Genomic DNA, 21,119 nt, shown 5'->3' with positions numbered 1-21,119 from the left:
GTGTTTTTGTGGAGGATTATTGTAAGCTTATTGTCTATTATTGATATTTTGCATGCTTTAATACTTAAAGTAGGTTTTCACTTGTTCCATGACTAAATGTTCTATCATCGTTGAAATTTTGCTTCGCAATTGCATGTAAAATTGTCTTCTTCAAGGTCTATAAGGAAATTCTATATGTGCAAACCTCATATTTGATGTCTCCCCGCACAAGAGCAATAGTTAGGGTTTTAGAAGTAGATTCCCTAGAGCACCCTGCTTACTCCTTCAATATCCTTTCCTAAAACTTTGTACCATAAAAACTTCATTAAGCCTTGTAGGATAAGGCATTGGTCCATGAGTGTGTTGATCACCCTAAAACTCAGTAAAGACCCTTCCCTTTTTCTCTTTGATAGATAGCTAGGGTAGCCGTTAGGGTTTTAGGCTGATTTTTGCTTAAACTTGTTGTTTTGCTACATGTGGGTGGCTCAGTGTTTAAGGTAAATCTATATAAATCATATATAAGCATAGTAAATGGATAGCCTTGGACACCCTAGAAGGGCTGATGTCACCCTTTATTCTTGCTGTTTATGCATATCTAACAATGTTAAAATTGTTTACCCTAGTTAAAATCTAGTCTCTATTTGAAGTCCTTGCTCCATTCTTGTTGAAGATCATTTTGAGGACCTTTTTTAGGCTGCTATATGACATTGAATGCCATATTATTGAAGATCATCCAAACCCTAACTTATAGCAGCCCATTTAGTGGTCTAACTTTAGAGTGCTTGAACCTTAGTATTGAAAACCTAGGTCATCTTTGGGCTGGCCAAGCTCTCTATCCCTCTTTAGACCTTAAAAAAATCATCAATTTGGGCCCTAGTATTAGAGTACTCTTATAGGTGATTTAGGGAAGCCTCCCTTGTGGCTTAAATTCCATTAAAGAGCAAGAGGAAGGTTGCTAAGGTGACAATGGCAACACTTCATCATTGTTGTCATAAGGTTTGGTCCCTCGCCTGATGAGGCTTTGCACCGGACCTGCTAGATTTTGCCGCAATAGGGATTCAGGGGGCTCCCTCTCTACTTTTTTCTTGTACCAAGACTAGAGTTGATTAGCCCTCTTTATGGGGGAGATCTGCGACAGATCTCAAGTCTTGCACACCATGCCTCGCCTTAGGATGACTAGACTGAACACCTCATACTTACCTATTGATTCATCATATTAGAGCAACAAATGGTAGGTAGAGTTCTAGAGTGCACAAGATAGCAAAATGGTGAGACCCCAAGTTTCTCCTCAACCTCCCCCTTTAGGAGGCCAATCAATATTACCAAGATTGGCTCAGCATTACCAGTACATACATCAGGTCACATGTTCTCAGAGCATTAAAGAGATCAACTCTAGATGGATTTAAAGTAGAGCACCTCTCATCTGTTAGACTACCTCCTAGACCCAAAGGAGCAACTAGAGATCCATTCGAAGTTTCCTTCTTTCGACCTTGGATGCTAGGAGTATCCCTCACTCGTACATTCTGTCTTGGATCATACATCTAGACCCCCTGATGGTTCTAGAGGACTCCAACAACATGTCAGTGCCCTATTTTCCCCGCTTCCCCTCAACCATCAAACTTAGGAGACATTGACATCATCAACCTCATCATCTGATATCTCTATCTCATGAAAGGTTCTTGAGTTGTTCAAACTCAGTGTTTTGCAACACTGTACCTTTTTCAAAGTTTTATACATATTTTTTGATTGTATGTAGGTTTCTTTGTTTATATAAAGTTTGACATTTCTAGGAGTTGCACTTGCACTCTCTCATTGTATTCATATGGTTGTACTCTTCAGTGCTATTGACCTACTTTTGTGGTCATTCATCTGACATTAATATAATTAGCTTATCTTATCTTATTACTATTCCAGAAATTACAAACGAAATGGGGCCTATGCATATTTCCCTTGCTTCTGCAGTTCAGTCATAGCAAAACAACATGCCCTGGCTTCCTTGGTTCACTCATAGAAAATCATATCAAGGAAGGACCATTCTAACCAAAAGCCAAAAAAATACTAATACTGGAATATCATAGCTATAATTTATAAAGCTTTCAGAGGAGGACTGGCCTAAGTTGTGCCCTCTGGTGGTTCTTCTTCATGCTTGAGCCACATCCCTCTTGTATGTAGACAGGAGCCTACTTCTTAACCAGGAACAATGTTGTGTACTCCATGCAGTGACAAATAGCTATCTTGAAGAGTTCTTCCTCCCATGTTTCCTTACCCTTATCTAAGACAAGATACAAGATGACCAACCTCTCCAGCATAGAGATGCATTTCTCCTCATACTTTGCTTGTTTGAGGGCATTCTTTTCGTCTCTCTCTGAGACATTCACCAAACTTGCGGAGAACATAGTAATGCTTTTCAACGGTTATTTTTTGGGGATTTTGGAAGGTGGAGTCTTCTCATAAGAGTTTCCAGGCTGGCTAGATTGTGCCATAAAAACTCTAAACGATTATTTACTCTCAAGGGATCATCCTGCTGAGCTTATGTAGCTGTGGCTTCCCTGGTGCACAGGGAAACTCTCCTACCACAGTTCCTCATTCTTAAAGAACCAGATTGATGACGGAACCCAGAAGGAACAGAGTGATGAGGGAGCTCAAACTAACCAGACTGATCAAGGGGACCACGACCCAATACTGTAGTCTCCCATAATTTCCAGCTTCATTATCCTACGTGGAGAATAATTAAACATCAGGTTTGCAACGCAAATTGCCTTAATAAACAACGTCCTTTCAACCTCAAGGTAGATCTTCTTCCTCAGGATTTTTGGATAAGCAAACCTTATTAAATTTGATTAGAAAGCTGTTAAGTGAGGTAGTTGGCCATGTTCCTATTTAGTTCCTCTTTTCAATTACTTTCCTTTACCGATGTGGAATCCACTTCCAGCCCATATGTGTTTGTTTTTGGTGTTGATGGCTCTGTCTGTCAACCAATCTGCAACTTGGTTGGTTGATCTCCGTACATGGATAAACAAGTACTCTTCTAGCAAACTGATCACTTTAGTGTTGGTAATCTGGAGTTATTAACCTTCAAAAACAAGAAATGCTTAAATGTAGAAACTGAAATCACACAAATTAACACAAGAAGTTACGTGGTAAAACCCTGACAGTGTGTCAACGAAACCTCCACGGGGCAAGGGGTCGAAACTCTTATTACTTAAAAATGATTCTCCAAGTTACACTCAGCTTCTCGGGCAATCACCAATTAATATGAGCTACTTCGTTACATAACTTCCTTTCGTTATAAAAATTGACTGAACAGTAAAGTAAATTTGCTCAGATAATTATTATTTACATTAATTGTTGTCATCTTTTTAACAATCTCCACCTTGACAACAATTTTCCTAATCCCTTGCCCATGCCCATTCATCATCTCTTCTGCAAGCCAAGAGAAGCCAAACACCATCGCAGTCTTCTCTACTGAAACTAGCTTCGTGAATATGTCTGCATGATTCTCCTGTGTATGGACCTTCTTGAGAGCTACTTTGCCGCCATCAATCACATGTCTTACAAAATGGTACCTTACATCAATGTGCTTAGTCTTGTTGTGATAAGCTGGATTTGTAGCCAAATGAATAACACTCTGACTGTCACAAAATACATTCACTTTCTCCTGCGTCCTTCCAATCTCATCAAGTAGACCTTTCAACCAAATTGCCTCTTTACAGGCATCTGAAGCAGCTATATACTCTGCTTCAGTAGTAGACAAAGCAACTATTTCTTGAAGCTTTGACATCCAACTAATTGCTCCACTTGCAAGAGTAAAGACATATCCTGTAGTAGATCTCCTCTTGTCCAAGTCACCTGCATAATCAACATCCACATATCCGTAGACTGAACCTTCACTACCATTAAAGATGATACAATGGTCACTTGTGCCTCTCAAATATTGAAGCACCCATTTCACTGCTCGCTAATGTTCTTCTCCTGGATTTTCCATGAACTTGCTGACAACTCCAATTACATGTGAAATGTCAGGTCTTGTAGATACCATCGCATACATCAAGTTGCCTACTGCATTTGCATATGGTACATGAGACATATACTTCTTTTCTTCATCAGTTCGATGAATCAAAACTGAAGAAAACTTAAAATGTGAAACTAATGGAACATTAACAGGTTTCACATTGTTCATACCGAACTTTTGAAGTACCTTCTCCACATATTTCTACTGTGATAACGAGAGTTTTCCATTTTTTCTGTTTCTGTGTCTCTCCATGCCCAAGATATGTTTTTCGGCTCCAAGATCCTTCATATCAAACGTCCTAGAGAGTTGAGCCTTTAACTTGTTGATCTCTTCCATGCTTTTGCTCGCAATAAGCATATCATCAACATACAAGACCAAGATAATGAATATGCCATTGAAACTTTTAAAGTACACATAATGATCATACTCACTTCTAGTAAAGTTCCAACTCACCATGAAGGAATCAAACTTCTTGTACCATTGCTTGGGTGACTGCCTGAAGCCATAAAATGATTTCCTGAGCTTGCAAACTAATCTTCTATTGCGACCTTGTACAAAACCTTCCGGTTGTTCCATATAAATCTCTTCATCCAAATCTCCATGAAGAAAAGTTGTTTTAACATCTAACTGTTCTAACTCAAGATCAAGTAATGCAGTTAGTGCTAACACAGTTGGAATAGAAACAAGTTTTACGACTGGTGAAAAAATCTCATGAAAGTCAATACCTTCAACCTAAATATACCTTTCTGCTACCAGCCTCGCCTTATACCTTTCGATACTTCCATCAACATTTCGCTTCAATTTGAAAACCCATTTGCATTCGAAAACACTTCTCCCTTTAGGAAGTTCTACAAGATCCCAATTTTGTTCTTGGCTAAGGAATCCATTTCTTCGTCCATCGCCTTTTTCCACTTTTCGCTATACTGCTTCCTGACAACAAGAAGGTTCTCCATCTTCAGTAATCAATGCAATAGATGAAGCAAAATCTTCATACCTCTAGGGTGTTCTTCTCTTCCTTGTAGACCTCATGAGATTGACTGGTTGCTAAACTGGGTCTTGAATTTCTACAGTTTCGTTTGCATCTTCTTCACCTTTTCCTTCAGACGTCGTTCCTTCCCTTCGACTTTTTGGAAAAGGTTTAGCTTCCAACTAAATTTGCCGATTCGACGATACCTGCTCATGTTCAACTTTTACAATATCTGAATTTAGAAGAGAGGATTCATCAAATGTTACATCTCTACTAATGACTATTTTTGTGAAGAAGGATCCCACAACTTGTATCCTTTCACCGCATAATCATACCCAACAAAGACATAACATTTTTCTTTTGGATCTAACTTTGAACACTGATTCTTTGGAATAAGAGCATAGGCATCACAACCAAAAAATTTAAATGTGAATAATCACAAGACTGACTTGACCAAACTTCTTCAGGAATTTTACAATTAATGGCAACTGAAAGTGATCTGTTTACCAAATAACAAGTAGTAGATACTACTTCTGCCCATAACTCCTTCTGCAGGTTAGCATTGCTGATCATGCTTTTGGCTCTCTCCATAAGAGTCTGATTCATACGTTCAGCAACGCCATTTTGTAGAGGAGTATAGACAACAATTTTATGTCTAACAATCTCTTCATCCTTACAGTATTGTTCAATTTCTAAGGAAGTAAATTCACCACCATTGTTAGTTCTTAAACATGTTTGCCTGTTTTGTTTTCCACCATAGCTTTAAATTGTTTAAAAACATTAAATATATTAACTTTTCTTTTTAACATATAGACCCACACTTCCCTGGAGAAATCACCAATAAATGTTACGAAGTATAATGAACCTCCATAAGATACAATAGGAGATGGTCCCCAAAGATTAGAGTAAATATAGTCCCAAATTTCTTTACTATTATGACTTCCAATTTTAAATTTCTCTTTACACTGTTTTCCATATACACAATGTTTATAAAAATCCCACCTCAAGGATTTCAAATTAGGAAGCAATTTGTGATTCATTAGTACCTAAAGACCCTTCTCGCTCATGTGACCCAGTGGCTGATGCCATAGGCGAGTATCTTCTTTTGTCTTCTCAGATATAGTCGTTGCCTCATTGACTTGAGTACTTCCTTTGAGTCTGTAAAGATTTTTGATCTTTTCTGCCTTCACAACAACCAGAGCACCCTTTGAAACTTTCAGCACTCCATTTTGACCTGTAAACTGTTGATTTTGGGGTAGCATCATATGTGCTCTAGCTCCGAAATTTTGTGGAGGGGCTAGAATACATAAGATCTCCAAGACCCAGAAATCGTTTGGAGCAATTCTGCCTGGATTGTGAGTTATTAAAATAATTAATATTTTTAATGGGTTCCTAAGTCTAAACTTACGAAAATAAAAATATTAATGGGTATTAATAAAAATATGGGTGAGAAGCTTCTAAGAGGCGAGGATCAAGTCTGTTTTAATCTTAGTCGTTGATTAGGAACTTAATCTCTGCCGTTGATTTATCAACAGGAAAAGTATAGGAAGAAGCTTGAGGGTTAGTTGGAGACACACTGAGTGATCAAATCAGTTTGATTTTTTTGGGGTGTGGTTTGCTGAGAAAATCGAACTAGTGATCCGAGTTGCAGTGAGGGGCAGAAACAGAGAGTTGGATCGAAAAGGAGTTCCGAGCCAACGAGTACCAGGCAGAGAGGCAACAGTAGCATCAGAGAGGCAGCGCAGAGGCCTACATAGCCTAGGAAGGGGCTCACACGGAGTTGATGCAGGCCAAGAGGGTCTCTTGCAGTGGCAGTGCAGGATAATCGTTAGAAGTTTGAGATTCTGTCGGAGAAGCGAGGTTCTGAGCCGGGAGGGCTGAACAACAATCTTCCTCCAACAAATCGATCCAGTAGAAGGAGTGACGCAGTCTCCTAGAGGCAAGACGCTGGCGTAAGCAGAGATTGCGCTGGGATTTTTGCAGTGCTTGCCGGAGTCAGGCCACTCAATGGATCAGTTGAAACTTGGAGAACGAGGTAAACCCTCGTTTGTATTTCTTGTTGTCGAGATTTCTCTGAAAGGTTAGCTGGTGTGAGAGGCAACCAGTTTTACTCAGATTCTGCTTGCTTAATAATACAAACCCTCTATATGCTGCACTAGTTATTGGGTTTTTCCGGGGAGGCGTTGTCCAAAAATAACAGTGTCCCTTGTGTGTTTGTCTCATATATTTTTAGTTTATAATTTGTATGGTAGTGTAGTCTGTAGTAGTGTTTTTCATCACTGTTTATGAAATAAATAACTTGTTGAATGTAATAACAAGTAGGAGATGATAAACCAGTGATTGCAATAGGATTTCTGATGTGTAGATTCAGAAATTCTCACATGGTATCGGAGCATTGTAGATCATAGGACACTGACGCCATTAGCAGGGAGATCCAACAAATCTGTTGCAGAGAGGTAGCTGTCTTGAGTGACAACGCTGTTCCAAAGCCAGAGAACGTAGAGGAAGGGTGACACAGAGGCTCACGTAGTGCCTGCGTCAGCATTCTGAGCGAGGATAGGGTGACACAGTAGTTGGGAGGAGCCCATGCAGTGATTGTGTCAACGTTCTGGGCTAGCGCAGAAGTAGAGAGGGGCAGATCAGGCTCACGCAGAGTCACGCTATCTTTTTGGACTAAGGAGTGACGCAGTGGCCAGGAGGCGCTAATCTAGCTCACGCAGTGACTGCACAGAGCCAAAGGAGTTCATATTCTTCAGTTGCCGGGGCAATAGGGAAGTGCATATTCGATTTGAGGAGCTGGTGGGACGCTATTGCTGTTGGTACAGAACAGTGTTTGTGGAGACAAAGCCGAGGTAGAGGGAGTCACTGCGTTGACAAATTTCTAGCCAAAGAAATCTAGATCCGGGTTGTTGAACAACAACAAAGGAGGATTGGAGAGGAGTGATTCGACATTTGGCAGGAGGATTTCCATGAAGGAAATCAGGGCTCAGAGGGAGTCTAAAGGAGCTTGTTCCTTAGAGGATTTCTAGTGCCGAAGAAATCTAGATCTGAGTCTTGCTGGAGTAGCAGCAAGAGAGGGAGAAGAGAACCAGTCCTGCATTTGGTTGAGCAAAGATGGCAGTCAATGGATTGATAGATTAGGATAGATTGGATGGAGCATCCAATTTTGTCATCTGGAAGGCCAGGATCCTGATAGTCCTAGACAAGAATTGCATCGAGGACTATGCCTTGAAGGTAGTTGCTATTTCGGTCGACACTGATCCGTCGAAGAAGTATGAGGAGGCCCAGGTGAAGGCTAAATGCATGATTCTAGATGGGGTTAAAGATCATGTGGTCCCACACATTCCTGAGAAGGAAACAACAAGGGAGATGTGGGAGACGTTGACCACCTTGTACCAAGGGACTTCTGTTCAACGGAAGATGATATTGGAGAATTAGCTGAGACAGTACCAAATGCAGAAGGGAGAAGAGATCGATCCCTTCCTCCTCAGGTTGCAAGGGATTCAAGACCAGCTGACTTCCGTAGGGTCTACACCAGATCCCGAGTCATGGTCAGGATTGCCTTGAGTGCAGTCACCGAAGACTAGGAGACATTTGTCCAGAGTATCTTGGGCAAAGCTTTTCTCCCTAGTTGGGAGGAGATGTAGGCAACGCTTTGACAGGAAGAGATCAGGAGGCTAACCAAGGCAGGGAGTAGCGATAGAGGAGCCCTAGTCAAGAAGGAGGATGAGGAGGATGTAGCTCTCGCATCATTGGGATAGCAAGGGCAGTAGAAAAGAAAGAAAAATGATATAACCAAAGTCAGATGCTTCAGGTGTGGGGAACTGAGACTTTTCGTGACACAATGTCCTCAGAAGAAGGGAAAGGAAGAGAAGTCTGACTCAAAGGCTGCTCTAGCGAAAGCTGACAAGGATTGTTCCATGAGTGCTCATGCACCTCTGGAGAAGAGGTGGGGCGACCTCGAGTTGTAGTCGGGAGGACTACACTGTGATAGGATCCTTGAGGCGCCCAAACTCTTGGATCACATACGACTACGAGAGCCCTTAACGACAGTAGCAGAATGACGGGAGTCAGTTGGTGCGAGGGATGATGGAGAAACAATGGTAGAGTTAGAGTGCCAGAGTTTGAAGCAACGCAGTGGAGGTTGCAGCAGTGTGGGACGCATAGAGCAGATTGCAACATCGTAGCAGCAACAGAGGGCTAGCATAGATTCGCTGCAAAGGTAGCTTCAGCATCACTAGGCATCCAGACTGACCAACATGTCAGCTTTTTGGGTGGCTTCTCAGTTGCTTACTTCTCAGCAATTGAGTTGCAGTGTAGCAGTTAGCAGTCGCAGTGCTATGGGCAGCGTGATGCAGCATTTTGAGAGGGAGTTGTAGTACAGATGGAACAGTGGCAGTGTCATGGGCAGTAGTACAAGGTGCAACAGTGAAGTGGATGAAGGGAAACAGGGCAAGCATCAGCAACACAAAAGACCGATGCTGTGGATCAGTGTGATGCTTCTATTGCTAGAGCACATTCCTCGCTAAGAGGGAGTGTTGATTTTGGTATAGCATCAGATGTGCTCTAGCTCCGAAATTTGTGGAGGGGCTAGAATACATAAGATCTCCACGACCCAGAAATCGTCTGGAGAAATTCCGCCCGGATTGTGAGTTATTAAAAGAATTAATATTTTTAATGGGTTCTTAAGTCTAAATGTACGAAAATAAAAATATTAATGGGTATTAATAAAAATATGGGTGAGAAGCTTCTAAGAGGCGAGGATCAAGTCTATTTTAATTTAGCTGTTGATTAAGGACTTAATCCTGGCCGTTGATTCATCAATAGGAAAAGTATAAGAGGAGGCTTGAGGGTTAGTTGGAGACACACCGAGTGATCAAATCAATTTGATTTTTCTGGGGCGTGTTTTGCTGAGAAAATCGAACTAGCGATCTGAGTTGCAGTGAGGGGCAATTGCAAAGAGTTGGATCGGAAAGGAGTTCCAAGCCACCGAGTACCAGGCAGGGAGACAATAGTAGCATTAGAGAGGCAGTGCAAAGGCCTACGCAGTCCAGGAAGGAGCTCACGCAGGCCAAGAGGGTATCTTGCAGTGGCAGTGCAGGATAATCGTCAGAAGTTCGAGATTTTGTCGGAGAAGTGAGGTTCTGAGCCGGGAGGGCTGAACAACAATCTTCCTCCAGCAAATCGATCCAGCAGAAGGAGTGACACAGTCTCCTAGAGGCAAGACGCTGGCCAAGCAAAGATTGCGCTAGGATTTTCGTAGTGTTTGCTAGAGTCAGGCCACTCAGTGGATCAGTTGAGACTTGGAGAACGAGGTAAACCCTTGTATGTATTTCTTGCTGCTGATATTTATCTGAAAGGTGAGAGGCAACCTGTTGTACTCAGATTTTGCTTGCTTAATAATATAAACCCTCTATATGCCGCATCGGTTTTCCTGCATTGGGTTTTTCCGAGGACGTGTTGTCAAAAAATAATGGTGTCCCTTGTGTGTTTATCTCATATATTTGCAGTTTATGATCTGTATGTCAGTGTAGTCTGCAGTAGTGTTTTTCATCACTGTTTATAAATTAAATAACTTGTTGAATGTAATAACAAGTAGGAGATGATAAACTAGTGATTGCAGTAGGATTTCATATGTGTAGATTCAGAAATTCTCACATAAACTTGTAACCATCCTAGTCCAATACTCCCAAAGAAATCAAATTCTTTCTCACCTCAGGTACATGTGTAACATCAATCAATGTTCTAACCGTATCATCATACATTTTAATTTTTACATTTCCCATCCCAACAGTCTGACAAGATACATTATTACCCATAAACACAAAACTACCATTCACAACTTCATATGAAGTGAACCAATTTCTGTGCGGACTCATGTGATGAGAAGCACCAGAATCTAACAACCAATTTTCATAATTCTGAGAAACATTGCAAACAGGTAAAGCTTCATCTACCATACCTAATTCAGCAGATAAAACTTCATCAATCATACTTGACTCAACTTGATTTGCTTCCTTCTTTGGGTTTTCAACGGACTCCTTTCTTTTCCAACAATCTTTCTTGAGGTGTCCTATTTTGTTGCAGTACCAACATTTGGCTTTACACTTCTTGCCTTTTGATTTTGATCTAGAAGAACTTCTTGCTTTCTCCCCTCTTTCCTTGGACCGGCCTTTGGCTACCATGGCTTTTGGTGCGGAAGTTTCAATGTTGGACTTCCTCCGTACTTCTTCAGATAACAGAGCTCCCACAACAGAATCAAATTCCAAAGATTCGGTTGTGCTCAAACTGATAGAAGTCACAAAGTGATCCCAAGACTCGGGCAAGGAACACAACAAAGTAATAGCTTTGTCTTCTTCCTGTGGAAATTTGGAAACTCGAATCCTATTGCAGCAACTAAAAATAATTCTACTAATTGTTAAATTAACTTCTTAACAATTTATTTACGGTTTGCTACAGCAAAAACTGAATCAATCACACTGCAACCTACACAAATAAACTGCCGAAGAAATAAATGTTGGAAGAAATACTAGCACACACACATAAAATGACAGTGATTTTTGGACCAATGTCCCTGGAAAAGCCCAACTTGGGAAAACCGGTGCAACAGCTGAAGGTTTTATTATTATGCAACAGTGAAATAATCTGAGTACAATTGGATGCTAAATCTGGCAATCCTATAGAGAAAAACTGGCAAGAAAAGTCTAGTGAGGAGTTTCCTCACTCCACAAGCAAATCCGAGCTCTGACCTCAACTCAAATTGAGCCGTCCAAACTGGCTCTGCACAGCTACTACATCACCCTAGCACAGTCACTTCTGCACTCAACTCGAACTAGCTTCTCCTCAAGCCGTTTGGTTTGCTGCTGTCTAGGAAAATGTCTCTCTTGGCGTTTGGAACCTCTGCCCAACTTCTGACACTGAAACTCTTCTTTTCGACAATAGATTTGAAATTGCCTCTAGAGGCCACTGCGCTGCTCTACGTCAGCCTCACTGTGGCTCACTTGCCTCTTTGCAAATGCACTCACTGGAATTGGAATCCTTCCTTCGGCTTCTCTGTCCCTGCCCCTCTCTTACTGCTTCGATCTCATTGGCTCTCTGTCTGACAACTGATTGTTGCTACTCTGGAAATCGATCTGCTCATGAAATCGAACTACTCAAGTGTCTTCTCCAATTGCCCATCGACTTCTTCTTTTAATCCTTTGCTAGGATTCTAGTGACCAAGATTAGGTCTTAATCAATGGCTAAGATTAACATGAAGTCGATCCATGTGAGTTTCTAGAACATTTTGATTAATTAGCCATATTCCCTAAGTTTAGACTTAGGAAATATTTAAAAATCAGCTAATAATATAAACAAGCCATCTCTAGGTGGAATTTCTAGAAACTATTTCTAGGTTTTGGAGATCTCATGCATTCTAGCCTCCACAAATTTCAAGGCTAGAACACATCCGATGCTACAAAAACTAACACTCCCTCTTAGCGAGGAATGTGTTCTAAAGTTGCTGCCTCATGTAGCAACACCCTGTCTTTACATCATCTCTTGTCATGCTGTTGATGTTTGGCTGCTGCTGCCCACCAACTACTGCGCAACTCTAATATGTGCTGCATCTATGCTGCTGTTGACCCTGCTGAATTGCTGCCAACACTGCATCTGCACTGCAACTCCCTCTTCATCTGTTGCTGCTGCAACTGCAACATCTGTAACTGAAAATCATCCTAAATACTGAATCAACTGTGATCAGTATGATGCATCTGTCTCCCGAGTCTTTCACTGCTGCTAGTATCTGTGCTGTCACTGAGGCATCTGTGTTGCTGCTGACTCTACACTGTGCCACCTGCACTGTTGCCAACTCTGCACTGCGCTCCCCAACATCTGACTGCAACTAGACTTTGCATCTGTCACTTTGGTATCTGACTGCATCTACTGTCACTGATCCATCTGCTTCTGAAAACTATGGGCCCTGTAGCAAGGCACTGATCCAAGAGGTGACCCATCTGTAGCACTTTGGGGCTACAACACCGAATCACCCCACTTGACTCCTAGGGGTATGTCAGCAAACATGGCGAAGTCTTCCTCTAGCCTGGAGGACAACTTATCGATCTTTGTTGATGCTACCTATTGGTCTTGCTTCTCCTCCTTGCCCTTCTTCCTGAGAGGACACTGGGTACTGTAGTGACCAAGCTCACCACGTTTGAAGCATTTGACCTTTGACAGTTCCTTCTTCTTCTTTCGCTGCTCTCCATGTCCTTGACTGGGACCCTTCGATGTGAGGGCCACATTCTCCTCCTCCTTCACCTGCTTCGATCCACTACTACTGCCACTGATGGAGCTCTTTACTAGAGCTCGTCTCAACTCCTCCTGTTGCAAATCGGCCCACATCCTGTCCAACCTTGGCAAGGTGTCTCTGCCCAAGATACTTTGGAAAAATACCTGCCACTTCTCTGAGACACTGTTGAGTGCCAATCGCACTAGCTCCATAGGTTGAGGTGCTGCCCCAACCACTGTAAGCTGGTCCCGGATCCCCTGAATCCTGGTGATGAAGGGGTCTGTGCCTTCCCCCTTCGGCATCCTGGTGCATCTCAGCTTCTCCTCTAATTACATCTTCCGCTGCTCAGAAGTGCCCTGATATAGCGTTGTGAGAGTCTCCCAAATTTCTCTGGTAGTCCCTTTGCCAGCTATGTGTGAAACAATGTGATCCCGAAAACCATCAAGGAACAACCTCTTCGCTCGCGCCATCTCCTTTTTGTACTCCTTCAGTTGATCTACATCTGTGGGGATAGCTACCACTGCATCTATGAATGGCTTCAGGCCATATTCATCTAGAAGGAAGGACATCTTTGCCTTCCAGATGACATAGTTGAAAGCACCATCCAACCTGTCTTGATCTTGAAGTCTAGTAATGGCCATCTCAAACAATGTCGAAAATCTCCTCTTCCCTTCTGGTCAGTGGTTGTTAGGCTATTCGCACTCCCTTATGGAGTGAGAAACTCTACTCACAACGACCACTGATCTGCAAGGGAAATCGAACTTCTTGAGACTAGAAGTTCCCTAAGGAAAATTTTCCCTTAGTGTGTGCTCTTTTTCCACCTGGCGCTAGCTTTGCTCTAGCAAACTGCTGCAAAATTACTACGTCCAACTAGAGATTTGCTTTGCGAAAATACTGGGCTTCTCCCTCTGCCTCTGGAATCCCTCGATTTGGAGAGATCGAATTTTTCTGCCTCACACTCACAAAAAAAATCAAATCTCCTAAAAAATTCGGCCTCTTGGCCAAGGTGACTGCAATGTCTCTGGGCTTTTGATCTGCTGTCCTCACTGAACATCAAAACTCCCTTTTCCTTCGCTACTGAGCTCTCTGACTGATCATCTGCGCTATGATACCATGTGAAAATTCAGAAACCTGAATCTTATTGCAGCAACTGAAAATAATTCTTCTAATTGTTAAATTATTTTAACAATTTATTTACTATTTGCTACAACAAATACTGAATCAGAACACTGCAACCTACACAAATAAACTATGGAAGAAATAAATGCTGGAAATAAATACTAGCGCACACACATAAAATGACAATTATTTTTGGATCAATGTCCCCAGAAAAACCCAACTTGGGAAAACTGGTGCAGCGATCGAGGCTTTTATTATGCAGTAGTGAAATAATTTGAGTACAACTAGATGTCGAAACTGGGAATCCTGCAGAGAAAAACTAGCAAGAAAAATCTAGTGAGGAATTTCCTTACTCCATAGGCAAATCCAGGCTCTGACCTCGGCTCAAATTCAGCCGTGCAAACTAGCTCTGCGTAGCTACTGCATCACCCTAGCGCAGTCACTTCTGCACTCAGCTTGAACCAACTTCTCCTCAAGCCGTTTGGTCTGCTGCTGTTTGGGAAAATGTCTCTCCTGCATCTGAAACTTCTGCCCAACTTTTGGCACTGAAACTTTGATTTTTCCCAGCAGACTCAAAATTTCCTCTAGAGGCTATGGCGCTGCTATGTGTCAGCCTCACTGTGGCTCACTTGCCTCTTTGCAAATGCACTCACTGGAACTGGAATCCTTCCTCCGACTTCAGTGTCCCTGCCCCTCTCTTACTACTTAGATCTCATTGGCTTTTTCTCCGACAACTGACTGCTGCTACTCTGGAAATCGATCTGCTCATGAAATCGAATTGCTCACGTGTCTTCTCCAAGTGCCTATCGACTTATTCTTATAATCCTCTGCTGGGACTCCAACGACCAAGATTAGATGTTAACCGATGGCTAGGATTAACTTGAAGTCGATCCATGTGAGTTTCTAGAACATTCACCTTGAGTTAATTAATTCTGATTAAATAACCATATTCCCTAAGTTTAGACTTAGGAAATATTTAAAAATCGACTAATAATTTAATTAAGCCATCTCTAGTGGAATTTCTAGAAAGGATTGGGTTTTGGAGATCTGATGCATTCTAGCCTCTTCACAAAATTTCAAGGCTAGAACACATCCAATGCTACAAAAACTAACACTTCCTGAAATTTAACTTCCATATATGACAATTGGCAAATAAGTATATTAAAAACATTTAAGTGTTGCAATTTAAGTACCCTCCTTCATCCGAAGGCTATACAGTTGTCTCTTCAAATGAATTCTGTTGGTTAAAGATTTGGTTATATACAATGTTTCCAATTTTACCCACAACCCTGACGCTGAAGTTTCTTTAACGATGTTGAAGAGAACTTCATTTGCTAGACACAACCTGATGCTACTCTGAGCTTGGGCATCTAAGTCCTCCCAATCCAAATCAGTCATGCCAATAGGTTTTTTTATAACCCCATATAAAGTTTTGTGCAACCCTTGTTGCACTAGCAAGTCCCTTACTTTCAGTTTCCACAATGCAAAAGTATTCTTGTCGGTGGATTTCTCCACCTCAAACTTAACATTAGTCATTTTTGCCATTTCTTCCTACACTAAGTTCTTTTAAAAAAAAAACTGCTACTAGGGTTCCTTCTTTTGGCTAGAGTTCTCAAATAGGGTTTTTCTTCTCTCAGCTAGAGTAAATTTTTAAAAGAAAGTCTTCATAAACCCCAAAAATTATTATCAATCAATTCTTTAAGGAATTTCTCTCTTACACTAGAGAAATTTATATATATATATATTTTTTTTATTTTTTTATTTTTTTTTGTTCTCTGTAAATCTCTGCTGCAAAATTTACAAAAAAAAATACTTGGTTGTTTCTGCTTGTTCACTGTTTAGGGTTTGACCTTCTTTAATGTCCAGTGATACTCAGCCACAACGAGTCTTGAAAGTTTTTTTTTTACTAATTTTGTTGTGCTATCTGCACTTGGCTCAGCGTTGTAGTGGCTTCAACGACCCCTGCCTCCTTGGAAAACTTCAACGACCAGTCGCTGTAATGACCCCCTCTTGACTATGGCTGCTAACGGCTCCCCTTACTTTTATTCTGTCTTTAAAAAAATATTCGAGACTCCATTGAGCAGTTGGCGGATTTCGGTTGGCAGATTTCTACGGTGTATTTGAGAGCGAATTCCTTTTTTCTCTGGTGGTTCTTTCTTCACAACGACGACAGGGCTGCTTAACCAGCAGTGACAACAAACAGGGGGACAAAGGTCTCCGGGCTCTTCTATCGGCAATCAGCACGGCTAGGCTTCTAGACTGGCTCTTGACTTTGACCGACAGCTTCAAAACTCTTCTTACTACATTTGGGACTGCACGAAAGCTCTCTTTACAACATTCGGGACTACACACATGACGGACGTGGCAGTAGTCAAGTGGCTCGAACACAGCGGCAGGGCTTCAGCGACTCTGCTTGTCCCTTTTACTTTAGACTTCAATGACCTGTTTCTCGGCGTCAAAATGGGCCTCTCCCTTTTTTTTTAATAAAAAGAAAATGAGACTCTAACTGTTAAGTCGTGCACGGCTTGTCAGAAGAAAAAAAACTACTATGCCACTGATTCCCTCCTATGATGATCTTTCTACACTGATTCCCTTTGCTCTGATCAGCTTCACACCCTCACTCTGATATCACTTGTTAATAATCTAGAGTTATTAACATTCAAAAACAAGAAAGAAATGCATAAATGTAGAAACTGAAATCACACAAATTGACACAAAAAGTTACGTGGTCAGAGTTATTAACATTCAAAAACAAGAAAGAAATGCATAAATGTAGAAACTGAAATCACACAAATTGACACAAAAGTTACGTGGTAAAACCTTGATAGTGTGTCAAGGAAACCTCTATGGGGCAAGGGATTGGAACTCTTATTACTTAAAAATGATTCTCCAAGTTACACTCAGCCTCGGGCAATCACCAATTAATATGAACTACTTCGTTACATAACTTCTTTTCATTATAAAACCTGACTGAACGGGAAAGTAAATTTGCCCAGATAATTATTATTGACATTAATTTGTTATCTTCTTTTTAATATTTAGTGACCCAATCTAAGCAGCTCTACAAGTGTCCAAAGGAACTTTGGATTTGTTTGTTCAGATATAAATAATTAATTTTGAATCACCTTCAAAACTGTTTTTTCTAAATTCAGCTACCACGGCTTCTTTTCTCATGGATGATGGCTTCAAGTTCTGCCTTCTGCCTTATTATTTGATCCTTTCTTATGAACTGAATATACACGCTTATGATGTGTTCAACATGATTCCTTCAAACTCCTTGAGTCCCAGCTATTGCCGGGTTTCCTTCAAATTCCTCATGTCCCATCGATCGCCATGTTTCCTTCAAACTCGATTTGATAACCTGAAATCTGCTCTCCTTTGTCGAAGGCTAAGTGTTTCGTTGTTAATTTGGTATTTAGAGCTATTTCTTCTGTCAAAAAAGCTATATTAAATTTGTGGTTGCATTGAGAGGTTTATAGCCAGGGAGATGTGTGTAAGGGTAATGTAAGAAAGTTTGTCAACATTTTTAAATATCAGGAAAAATATATATAGTGAAAAAATGTTGGCTTAGTATGTTTTAATTGATATTCAAATTAAAACATATATAAAGATAAAATATAAAATGTAAAAACACATATAAAGATAAAATGTAAAATGTAAACGGAAGGTCAAATAATTTCACATCTTTCTGGGTTATTTTAATTTATGAAAGAAATTTTAACAAACAAAAATTAATAAATTGAATAAATATAAAGTACAAAACCATGGGCAAAAGTAATAGATTAGATAAATATAAAGTACAAACCCATCTGCTATAACCAAACCATGGGCTATAACACTTTTCTCAAAAGCTACTTAACACAATCAAGTCCAAGTCCAGTGACTAAAAATGAATGGTGACTAAAAATGAATGGTTAGTAACTTATCGACTCAAGTGATATTTATATATAATATTTAATTTAATAGAAATTAAAAAATTTACAATTTAATAATATTTTTATTATTATTAAAAAAAAACTAATATTAATGTAGGGTAGTTAAATTTGATGATCAAAATTTAATACAATAATAAATTTATTATACAAATTATGTGCGTGGTCCATTAAAATAATTAATATAAAATATATTATATAACTATATATATTAATGATGTAATAAATGCAAATATATGTATATGACAGACCCATTAAATTCTTTAACAATAATCATATGTTTAATTTGCAATAATCATATGTTTATGCATTAAAAATGTATTTTAAACAACAAGAAATCAGAATCTTGTTAATATTTATTTATTTATTTTTCAAAAATTTCAACATAAATTATTAAATATATTATAATTTATATTAACTTATAAAATTAATATTTTGCAAACAGAACACTAGATTATATTATTTTTAAAACCAGCCTAGATCCATCTCAACTCTGGATATATAAATTATATGTATATGACAGACCCATTAAATTCTTTAACAATAATCATATGTTTAATTTGCAATAATCATATGTTTATGCGTTAAAAAATGTATTTTAAACAAGAAGAAATCAAAATCTTGTTAATATTTATTTATTTTTCAAAATTTTCAACATAAATTATTAAATATATTATAAGTTATATTAATCTATAAAAATAATATTTTGCAAACAAAACACTAAATTATATTATTTTTAAAACCAGCCTAGATCCATTTCAACTCTGGATATATAAATTATATTATTTTTAAAACTAGCGTAGATACATCTCAACTCTGAATATATAAATTATATTATTTTTAAAACTAGCCTAGATCCATCTTAACTGGGATCTACCAAGGGCCGAGAGGGATCAAATTTCTTGAGATACAAATCTCTTTTAAAGTGAAAAGAGAATTGATCTCTCTCATGGCTTAGTAGATGCCTCCTTAAAAAGGATCTAGGCTGGTTATCAAACACATTGCACCCAAAGAAAACATAATGGTCAGTTCAGGATTTATCGGATATAAATTAATGTGTGCACTTTGGTAAGCCATTATAAACGGAATGTTCCATTTGGAGAAAAAACTGATAAAACAAATGTGTATGGTTGTTGTAGCAAGCATGGATTAGTGTTGGTTCATCCCATTGTTGTCAATGTTGTTGGGTATTTTACTAATTTTGTGCCAGCATATATATATTATCCCAGGGGATTAGCGCATCTGATTGTGGCCAGTGTTGTTGAGCACTTGGCTAGTTCTGTGCTAGCAGGTGCCTAGTTCAAATCCTTTTGAGTCAGGCATGGTAGTATACACTGAAGGGTTTACAAGAGATGCTATCGAAAAATGTGGGGGAAACATCCCTGGGTTTCCCCTACATACATATATATGGGGTAATAATGCGAGTTCTCTTCTATTTTTATAATGAGGAGAGGTTGCTGGCCAACAAAAGGCACACAGGTGTGGGGTGAATCCACTTGGAATTAAATCTGGGTCATCACCATGACAACTGCTCCAAGTTGCCTGTCAGGTCACAGCCCAAAGGATTTATACATTAGCTGCATTCAAGATCATTGCAATCTACAGGGGTTCAATACTTTTATGAAGTGGGCAGGACGAACTTGAGTTTGTTTCCCCATATTTTTCTTTTCTTTTTTCATACCATATTCTCCAATTTAATTGCCAGGAACATTGTTTGATATTGAAATCAATTTGGCATCAAATTCGAGCCTATTTCTGGGTTCAAGAACTTCAAACTTCCAGAATTAAATTGCAGAAATTATTGGTAATATGTCTATTCAGTGATTTTATGACATCTATAGCATACATGCAAGATGAACACACACATAATACACATACTATTGGATGAAATTGGTATTATCTGTAGTGTCAGTAATTAATACATCTTTAAGGTAAATTATGTACATTGATGGTTTTAAATTTCTGGAAATGAGATAAATTCCTTTTGAAACTAATCAAGTTGTTTTCATGGTGGCATTAAAGACCATTGCAGAGTCAGTGGGGGATTGGTATTTTGATCGAAGTCCTTCGAAGGAAATCGATTGTCCATACCCTTGTGATCAAACTTGTCACAACCTCATTTTCAAATCGAAATAGCTCTGGCAGGATCTACATCCTTGAATTCGTTTCCAATTTCTTCAATTTAACAAGTGTTGGGAATAACGCATAGCATTCAAGTGATCCTGGTATCAAGTGAAAGCTACTGTGGAATAGATGAAATTTCATCTTCCAGTATTGATTTGTAAAATTATCATTGGTCGCTGTATTCTTTATGGGGTGAGGTGAAAACTGGTGCATGGCCAACATGCCAAAGGAAGATGATGTTTATAAATTATTGGCAATAATTTATATGTAATGTTTAAATAATTGATATTTCATTCTTAGATGTCCATTCTTCACTTTTTACTAGGCAGAAGTAAATATGACAAATGTTTGGGTTGGAAGCAACTCTTCATTTCTATCCAATTCTCTTATAAAAATAAAAATGGCATTTCTCTTGTTGAGGATTTCTAGCCACATTAATGACTTTGCAGGTGACACTGTTCTAAAGTGTATTCTATATTCAATCCTTTCTACCGATATCAGTAATTGAACAATTTTGTGTTATCGTTATCTTTAGAAGCTTGCTTTAGTATATAAGAAAGTGGAAAGTAGAACCTGCAATTGATTTCTATGGTCAATTCCTAATCATTAATATGTGATGATAAAATTTCCATAATGAACGATTTAACAACTGTCTGCAAGCAACAATTTATGTGATTATAAATTTTACTTGTGATTTATTGGGATGGTTCTTTTCTGTGT

At 39.4% G+C, this 21,119-nt stretch overlaps 1 protein-coding gene across 6 annotated transcripts in view; it reads left to right on the top strand.

Annotated features, from left to right (window-relative positions):
- LOC149245291 (pectin acetylesterase 12-like) overlaps nt 1-20,831 on the top strand; it is a 95,289-nt gene extending 74,458 nt beyond the window's left edge. For all 6 annotated transcript variants that reach the window (XM_089457741.1, XM_089457740.1, XM_089457745.1 and 3 more), the window contains exon 13: nt 20,298-20,831. In XM_089457741.1, the coding sequence (XP_089313867.1) occupies nt 20,298-20,411 (114 nt within the window). In that variant the 3' untranslated portion in view covers nt 20,412-20,831. The remainder of the gene's footprint in view (nt 1-20,297) is intronic.
- Nucleotides 20,832-21,119: the final 288 nt, after the last annotated feature.

The sequence above is a fragment of the Pinus tabuliformis genome, chromosome 7, assembly GCF_031772625.1.
Source record: "Pinus tabuliformis cultivar Carrire ecotype Pingquan chromosome 7, CPIR1, whole genome shotgun sequence".
Lineage (NCBI taxonomy): Eukaryota > Viridiplantae > Streptophyta > Pinopsida > Pinales > Pinaceae > Pinus > Pinus tabuliformis.
Note: the sequence above shows the minus strand (reverse complement) of the source record. Positions and strands in the feature narration are given on the sequence as shown.